The 9934-nt window shown below is 36.2% G+C and overlaps 1 protein-coding gene and 1 non-coding gene across 2 annotated transcripts; one reads left to right on the forward strand and one right to left on the reverse strand.

Annotated features, from left to right (window-relative positions):
- Window positions 1–226: 226 nt before the first annotated feature.
- Window positions 227–4004, reverse strand: LOC105329202 (interleukin-1 receptor-associated kinase 4). The gene is made up of 2 exons (XM_011430391.4): window positions 3711–4004; window positions 227–3508 (listed from the first exon to the last, which is right to left on the reverse strand). Exons 1-2 carry the CDS (start codon window positions 3926–3928, stop codon window positions 2116–2118), a joined length of 1611 nt encoding a protein of 536 aa, XP_011428693.2. The 5' UTR covers window positions 3929–4004; the 3' UTR covers window positions 227–2115.
- A 209-nt stretch (window positions 4005–4213) lies between these two features.
- On the forward strand, window positions 4214–4297 carry Trnal-cag (transfer RNA leucine (anticodon CAG)). Its single transcript has one exon. It is a non-coding gene; the product is annotated as a tRNA-Leu (tRNA).
- The last annotated feature ends 5637 nt before the right edge of the window (window positions 4298–9934 follow it).

The raw sequence follows: 9934 nt of genomic DNA on the forward strand, positions 1-9934 counted from the left end.
GGTGAACTCCTGCCAGGGGAAGAGCCTGGGGTGATCTTCGAGGGCGAAGATCAGTTAAAGGGGAAGGAATATGACAGTCTGACAGATTCGAATGCCAGCGCCAGATAGCTCAGTTGGTAGAGCACCTGACTAGAGATTCAGGGGACCCAGGGTCAAATCCCGGTCTGGTCCATCATTATTTTTCCATCCAGTTACATCAGTTACAAGTAATTAACAAATGACAAGGTTGTACGCTCTACTCTTTTATTGTTTTTATTTAATGAATCATTTGATAACCAGTCCACATACCTACATATTTCTACAAAAAATGACTAACAGTCATGGAGAGAAAAATACAAGACCATGGAAACTTAACAACAACTGATACATATACATAACAATTAAGAAATGGTGGAGTTACTGAATGACAGCCAGTTCCCAAGTATTGGTTGCCATGTAAACACACACCCCCCTGTTAATGACCATGGCCTTCCTAGCCTTTTGTCTGAGCAGTCCAGGGATAAAACATATCATTTACTGAAATGAATGCTGATAACTGCCTACATTGAAAAAGTATACAAGCCAGGGGATATGACATGGACATAATTTCTACCTAAAAAATTTTGATCCAAGTATGATCTTTACAATTCATATTTTTAAAAATAAGAAAAACAATTGATATCTAGGGATTTTTTTAAAAGTTAAAATTCAGATCAGTGGTTTAAAATGATCTCTGTGCAATTTCTAAAACTATCGGTATTTATAGACATACATATAAACATGAAAAAACAAATCTGGTTCACCTGTACAAAATGCGCTCGGATACTACCAGTGTAAGAGGGCAACAGATGAACCAGATTTTATTACCAGAACCAGTACAATTCGCCAGAGAACTGTATAATAGTAATTCACTTGATGCTATACATCATCAGTACTAGTACAATTCATCAGGTGCTGTACATTAAGAATAGATTCGGAGGAATTGGGGATTGAAGTGGTAGCCAAGATGCATGCTGTATCAATTTCACTAACCTTTGAATGAGCATTTACAAAGATACTGTAGATCGATTCCTAATTAAACGTATGGAATTAATATCCACAAAAAATCGCGAGAAGCAACCCTCGCCGATTTTATAATCACGCTTATATTTTTCAGACAGTTTTGAACTAGGTAAAAGAAATCATAGCAGAAAATTGGTGCTCCCTATTTTATACTCTCACAATTTTGATACAAAAATCAGTGGAGTCGTGGAATTAGGTACTTATGTAAAATAAGGAATTTACAGTACATGTACTACATATCATTTAGTTATTCCAACTAGCAAACTATTAAATGAACTAATAATATTTCATAAATTAGGAATGTATACACAATGTCATTATTGTACAGTGACTTTACGATTGTTGGAATGACTTTTCTTTGTCACTATGTTTTGGCACAAGGATTAATATAAAGTAAAATCAAGATATCAATGCTTACTACGTCTGTGCAATACTAGTAGTTTTCATTATACCATATACACATGTAGGTATTGTAAAGATATGTTAGTAATATTGAGCTTGATAATTCAAACAGAATAACTGCAGAAATCAGTATTTTCACTTATCTAGAAAGGTATAGGTTCAACACCCCTCCCCCCTTCACACTATTAACGAAAATACAAACTTGAATAATGCCCTGCATGAACAAATGCACAGACACAAATATAGCATGAAGAGAAAAAAGTTATTCTGTTTCAATACACCCCATTTACATACAAAACTCTATGTATGCACACAATTCCTCTCAAAGATTCCAAAAGAAAAAATGGAAATATTATTTTACAAAGTAAAATTAGTTGGATATATATGAATCCCTTTGCATGTGCAAATATCTTTGTGCAGTTTATTATCTGATTCAGTTAAATTTTGTGGTGCAAATATTAGTGTTTCAGGGAATAGGGGCATGGTTTTCATATTTTCTTATTTTCAATAAAAAAAAAGATTTTAAAATAGATCTATGCACTATTTGCATTACCTGTGCATTGGTGAAAAAAATTTATCAAGATTCTGCAAAACAATAATGACCATATTCAAAGTTACATAACATCTAAACTGTTTATTGTTTATGATCTTTCTAGCTCTCAGCTCTTTATCTCAGCTAAATCTGGCCACCAGAGTCTGTATATCAGGAAGTATATCCTTGACTAGGACTCTATCTTTCTTTCTATCTACCAAACAACGCTGTGAAATCATGAACAGATCGTCAGCGGTCTGGGTACACCACCCTCCTGCCCGGGGGTCGAGAAGGGGAATGATACTTTCTTCTACATTCTCAACAACATGACTCAAAAGGTCTGTCTCTTCTCGAGTGCTGTCACTCGGTGGAAGACCTGTTAAAATTTCCAAAAGCACCACACCAAAAGCAAAAGAGTCTAGTTTAGCGGATATGTCAAACCTAATGGCCTCCGGAGCCATGTAGGCAGAAGTTCCGATCACTAGTTTTGTAGAGGCCACTGTGGTACTACTTCCAGATGGAGCGAGTCTCGCGGTGGCAAAATCACCCACTTTCGGCACAAAATTTTCGTCCAGTAAAACGTTTGCACTTTTGATATCCCTGTGAACTAAACCACAGTCATTCAGGTACACAATTCCTTTTGCTGTTCCACAGGCTATGTTTAGTCTTAAGTGCCAGGACAAGGGTGCCGTGCCATTCAAGCAGTGGAGTCTGTCCTCTAGAGAGCCATTGGGCATGAACTCATACACTAAACACTTTTCTGGACCATCGATAGAGTACCCCACTAGTTCCACAATGTTTTCATGATGATAATTTGCGAGCGTTTGCAGTTCTGTCTCAAACTGCTTTTGCATGACCGGATCCTCTGGATCTTTTAGTCTCTTGACAGCCACAACATACTGGTTGGAAAAACTAGCTTTATACACCGTTCCAAAGCCTCCCCTTCCTATAACACTACCACCCTGGGAAGCTGGCCTATCGTCAAAGTTATTAGTGTGATACTGCAGCACTGCGAAGTTGATGGCTTGAGACCCGGGCTGGTAGACCGCGGAGAGTTGTTTTGGGATATGTTTTTCTGAGGACTCTGAACAGGACGGTGCAGCATCCAGATTGGGACTCTGTTCTCCACTGTCATAGGACTCGATTCTGTTCACCATCACACCATTTTCCGAGGGGTGACAATGCGCGAAGGAGAGAGAATCGTGTCTCGCTGAGTCCTGACTACTACAGGTGGTGCTTGTGTCATTATCTGTTGAGCTGTCCGGCTGGACAGAGGCAGTGTCTGGCACCTTCACTCTGTTGTATAGTTCTCTTTTTTCAAAGCTTCTGTTCTCCAGATTTTTCTGCTCATTTGGAGTTAGAGAGCAGGAACCCACTGGTGATAAAATGGGTTCGTCCTCTCGTGGCACAGGGTCTCCTTTGAGTTGAGTGACAGATAGATAATCCGCTGCTGCATAGAGTCGAGCCTTACACAGAACTTTGATTAGATGTCTTACACTGGCATTCTGTGTTCCCCATTCTTCCAGTATAATTCTGAAATAAAGAAAGATTCGTGAAAATCCGGGTTTTATGAAATGGTAACATAAGTACTTCCATATATTACTGCTGAAAAATGACACACGTGGCCAGAAAGGAATTAACTTATGAGTTGAATAGTTTTTTGTTAAATTTTATGAAAAATGTGTAAATATAATAGTATCTTCAAATCATTTATCGATTAAGCTTATCTACTTACTTGGTAGCGTAAGCACCAGGTTTGGATGCTCTGTTTTCGATCATCTGCGCCTGAGATGTGCTGTATCTCTCCTCAAAATTATTTCCATCCAGTTGTTTTGGGATGTGACACAAAAGCCTTTTCCACAGCTGGTCTGGTTCCAAGAAATTTACGAGTTTTAGGATGGCAGAATACGGGAGTTTGCGGATGTAAGTTTCCGCCGTTACCTGATTCGACATCTCAATTTAGTGTTTTTTTCCGCACCAAACTTTCACTCTTTACCCGGAAGTAAGTCAATAATCATGTTGGGAATTCCAGGATGACGTCAGAGGTGAAAATAGACCAATCGGCGTTTAAAATGGATTACAAGTTATTGGATCTATTATCTTAATATTTTCATCAATAATTCCTAGAATTAAAGATTTTTACATCAATATAGCAATAACAAACGATTAAAACGATAGGTTTATGAAATTCATAACTTTACAAATATATGCTTTGTTTATAATCCTGTATAGTTTGTAGTCAGGATGGCCGAGCGGTCTAAGGCGCTGCGTTCAGGTCGCAGTCTGGTTCTCCAGGCGTGGGTTCGAATCCCACTTCTGACACTAAAATTTTTCTTTTTTTTTTAAATGATTTCGGTTTGAAAATATTTACATTATTTCATATGGAATAATTAATCTGCATAACAACGTATTGTTGTATAAACTAAACTAACCTTTACCAGAGTTTTTAAACCATTCCCGAAAATGTCCGTACACTGTAAACCCTCGATAAATAAAACCGTCGATATATATTTTGAAAAATGATGATAGTTCTTAGTGTGATGTTATTCTTAGTTGAAGCCTGAGAAAAAAAGGTTAAAAAGGTGAAGCAAGGGGTTTTAAATTGCATTTGATTAATCTTTAACGTTAGATACATGTATCTATTCCCTGATGATTGATCACTCACAAATATATGAACTCACAAAAATTTCTATTAAAGAAATAAAACAGAATTATCATTTCTTAGTTTATAGTCATGAAACAAATTTTACCTTGAATTTAAAAAAAAAAGATTTTGGAGGTGTATTTTTATTCTTTACAAATGCATGTACTTACAGAAAAAGAACCGTTATGCAATCCACCGAGCAAATTGAACCGTGTCTACATGTATATGCAAGCATTGGCACATTACGGGTTTTTTTTTAAAATTATGTGGGTTAGTCCAAAATATCCGATGCTTTCCTGGCCGTTTTAACGATTTTGATATTTTACTCGTCAGGAAAACGTCAGATATTCCAGCCTTTTTAAAGGTAAACTTCTATTACAGAAACAATTGGCTATTGTCTTATATTTTACTTTGCATCATTATTTCATTTTTATAAAAGTAAACGGAAGAATACTAAGTGTTCATTTCTTTTGATTTTATTACAGTGAGTAGCGGTATGTTTTGTCGCTTGATTGATATTTTATACTGTAATTTTTTTTTAAATATATAAACACTTGCAACATGCAGACACAAAAATAAACTAGAGAGAACAAAAACACTCTTTTTATAGTGCATGCTGGGATATCAATGAACAGAAAACTGTCAGCATGTAATGTGGGTTTTATTTTGCTTATTCAAGTTAGGCCAATCTTTAAAAAAAAAAGGACTCAAAGACTACAACTTTATAACTTCAAAAGGTCAAGCTTACAGTCCAAAACTTAGACTGATACGAAAGTAGAATAATCTTAAGTTGGATTACATACTTACTGAGTAATTAACTTAATCATTAATAAAATGATGAAAAAAATATATATACATGTATATCTTATACGTATATATGGGAACATGTCAACTAGAGAACATTTCAGACAAATATGCAGGAAGTACCAAATTATTTCTATCTCTGTATATTTGAAAAACAAATATTTCCTTCTCTCTCTCTTTTTTTTTCTTAAATGATTGCAAATGAAAGGAGTTGTCCAGACGTGAAACAATTAACTTCAGACAGGGAAAACCTTAAAAGAAATGGAAAGAAAACAGCGCCGCGAGTTTTTGGCAGGTGCGAGGAATTTGGAGGTAGCTGGGACGTCAATGGTTCAGACGAGAGAGACGAGTCGATCGCTCTGTCTCCCCCACTTCGACAAAGTGTCGATGTTTTTCAGTCTATGAACGATTTAATAGTAGATTTGTTTACCATCTAAACAAATAAAAGCGCCAGAATTTGCTCCATTATTTGTTTTTCTATCGCGCCTTCCAATGATCCTTGCACCTTCAAACCCATACATTGTCAGAATGCACGCAGCCCACATTTAATTGTCTGCCTCTGATTTCAACCTCTTCATCAACAATACGGCGGACGCTCGTCTCCACGAGGAATTTGAATTTTAAACGATTTAGACTTCTCATCAACAGAAATCCCTAATATAATCGGTTGCTTAAAATATAAATATAGCAGAGCAAATGGGTAGGTCAGTATATATACACACAGTTACCGTTTGCAAGGAAATTCGCGAACTTTTCTCGGACCAGAAATTTCAATTCCATTTTGGATTAACTCCCTTTAAAAATCATTGTTGGATTAAAAATCGGACAAGCTGACGGTAAGATAACATTTAAACTTTTGCAGTATTTATATTTGATGAATATTAAATTTGAATGTAATTGCGATAAATTTTTCATGTTCTTGCATTAAGTTGCATGAAATCGAAAGCATACATTTAACTACTTATTTCTTGAGTTTTACGAGTTACGTCTCTTGGTCCTACGTTGACGCCTTTTCTTTTTCTCTCTCTCTCGAGTTTATACCAAACTATTAATAGACAGAAAGTGACAGATAAATAGATAAGTCTGTCTGACGTAATTCACTCATTGCTAGCCAGCCAGTCGGTCTGACGGCCTGCGTGGGGGATCGCCAATGTTCCCACACCATCCCAGCCGGTTATTAGTCTGCGACGAACTATTCCGTGCGCCTGGATACGATAGAAAGCTTTTCATTTTTGGGACTGCCTCGTCCAAGAGACGTGTTTGTAGATGTCGTAATACAAGCTGGTTATGGTCAGAGTGACTACAGGTGGACGATTATATCGGCGTCCGTTAAGGGCAGTGCGGCAAAATAAACATTAGGGAGACTTCAAAGAGCGCGCGGTATGTTATGTACGCATGTACAAACACTGGCTATACAATACACAGTCAAAACCCGTTCTACGGTACAACGACAACAAGAGGAGACGGAGACACGAAGATGTATGTGCGTTTGATCACAATGCTTTATGACACGGGTCCTTTATTTACTTCAGGTTTTGTTTTTAACTTAACCGCATACCAAACATTAACTAACGAATCGGTGTACAAAAAATTGAATAGAATATGTCGATGATTCAAACTTAATCATTAAATGAACACTGTAGTACTTAGCATGATAATGATTATCGCTGGAATTTAGATAAACAAAAAAAAAGTGAAACAGTTAAAATAGAGCCATGTTTTCACGCATTCGGTTTTGATTTTATACACCTGCTAAGAACTTCCGGTTACAACTTTTGACAACTTTTATATGCTCTTGTCTGACTAATTTTGTTTTGTACACATCATCGGGAGAGCATCCAAAAAATGAAATAGACAAGAAAAACCCCGTAAACAAAATCCCATAAAAGTGGCCGATCTCATATTTCCGTTAGGTTTCGTGTGGCATTAATGCAGAAAACTAAGGGAAATATCAAGTTACTAATTTAATTTTGTATTTTAATTACATTTTTTATAACGGTAAAATTAATCGTTAATGTTTTATTTAATTTTTTGAAGAATAAATTGTAACACACGACATCTTCAGTTATATGGAACCGTAGTTTATACTGGTCATGGGTGTCCGACAAAGTATATAATACCTTTTCGCCGAGATTTGCTAAAAGCAACGTTTTGGCTGTAGGTAGACAAAATATAAATGTTAAGTACTATTAATAGACAAAACATAAATGTTACTATTAGTAGCACATCTGCACAAGTGAACAAAAACTAATCATTATCTTTAGTACTTTCAGTACTTTGATCAGGAAACAATCATGCGAAATCTGCAGAGAAATGTATATTAAATATGATGTTTACTTTTTAAAATCAATATATCACTGTAATAATAATTGTTAAAAACATGTCAATTTTTGAAGGTCATAAGCAATTGAACGTCATTTTTTTTTTTTTTAAGTTTTGATCTTTTTTTTCTGGGGGGGGGGGGGGGTACATGAAACAAGTCTATAGGTTTGATTAATCTTCTAATCTTTTATCTCTATGTTAAGCGACCTTTATTTTTATAATTTTGATAAACTACATTCTGAAAAGCGGAACAAATTGCGCTTTTCAAAGAATTAAGTATATGAAGCATTATACAAGCTTGTTTTACATAACTTGGATGGTTTTGGTTACGTCGACAATATCATTGGGTAGTTTATTGTACAATGTAGTTGACGGTTGATTTTGTATGGAAAGCATTGTATACTGGCCTTCTTAATCTCTCTCTCTCTCTCTCTCTCTCTCTCTCTCTCTCTCTCTCTCTCTCTCTCTCTCTCTCTCTCTCTCTCTCTCTTTTGATAAAAACTGAATAATTATGTCAATGTTTATAATCGACCTCATTGTTCGACTTTTTAAAATATTCAGGTTTTTTTTTATTCTGTTATTATATCACATCATAAGCATGCCAAGGTCTGTTTTTGCGATAAAAACACGGAAGGTAAAACGCCTGGACTTATAGGTAAAATGTCACCTCTGTCGCGATATCGCGCGGTCATCGCTGGTGTGTCGCGTTCAGTAATGGCACACAGATCAAAATGTCGATGATGCTGCAGATAACAGTGATAAAATGGCCGATTAATCGGCCAATAGCAGGGTAGAAGATTAACAGTTTAAAGGAATTATCCTGATATCGCGTTGAAAATCTTGCATAGGTTAAGCGAAAAAAATATTAGCAGCCCTGGAGGCACTCTGGAGAGATTAGTACGTCGACGGGTATTTTGCAAATAGGTTAGAGTGCAAAAACGCCCTGACTTAGGAATGTTAAAACTGCGGCCCCTTGTAGCTATTATGATGTTACGTTAAGATGTCCCGGATTTCTATGCTAATACGCAAGTATGACGTCAGCGCTGATCAAAATGCGTCTACGGTACTTCGTCATTCAGCATACCCAGGCCGATTCGTGCCTAATCTAAATGACTCCCGGAATCGGTCAAGGTGTACCGAATGAGTGTACTGTGTACCAGTGCTCGAACCAAGAAGACTAGGTACTTTATCCTTGAAACACAGAGCAAACTTGATAAACTTGCATTTTGTTTAAACTGTTAGCTTCGTTCATCGAGGTTCATCGGTAGTAAAAAAAAATATTCCTCTGGGGAAAGTGGGTTTAATATCTGGTGTGTGATCTCACAAAACAATATAGTACTGAATTTACCAGACTGCAAATCTCCTGACTTTTTTTGCTGAACATAACAGCAGCCATCTTGATTACTGGTATTAGTATGCAGTTGGAACCAAATCGAACCTTTACAGGTCCACTTTTACCGGATTATCCTTTTAGCGAGGTAAAGAATCAACAGAACATACAAATTTGTTATAAACCACCATCAAAATTGACCATCATTTGTTTGCTTACCAATAACAAAAGCCAAAGAAAAAAAAATTATTTTTGCCGAGTCATTCTGTAGATAACAAACTTATAGATTTTCAAAACAATTTTAAATGATCGCCATCAACAACAACGACGGCAATTTGCCTATCTATTAACTATGTCTACTGGTATATCAGACAAAGTAATACAAATATTATACATGCAACCAAAATATAGACATATTAAGTTTTTTTAATCTAAATTTATAAAGGATGATATTTTTTTTAATCAAACATTACAAATTGGTATCTTTTCATGCTATGAAAAGCATGACTTATTGTATCATAAACAGAGAAACTTTTTTGAAATTAAATGAAATTGTTTCGCTGAATTTAAAACTTTATCTCCTACATTATAGCAAACACGTACACTGGAACTTTTAGATAGACGCCCCCTTGCATTTGAGGAGCTCTCAGTTAAACAACTGAAGCAATTTCTGTAGACACCTGCTATCTACTCGCTGTGAAGGCAAGTAATCAAATCTCCAGATTTAAGTGTTAGAACAAACATTTAGACAGCGGAGAGTTTTCGGAGCTAGGCGCCTGTCACAGAGGTGAGAAAATGAGGGATATGTCGTACTGTGTGTTTATATCCCCGATACGTCCACCGACAGGCAATTCAATGT

Source organism: Magallana gigas, chromosome 8, assembly GCF_963853765.1.
Source record: "Magallana gigas chromosome 8, xbMagGiga1.1, whole genome shotgun sequence".
Taxonomy (NCBI): domain Eukaryota; kingdom Metazoa; phylum Mollusca; class Bivalvia; order Ostreida; family Ostreidae; genus Magallana; species Magallana gigas.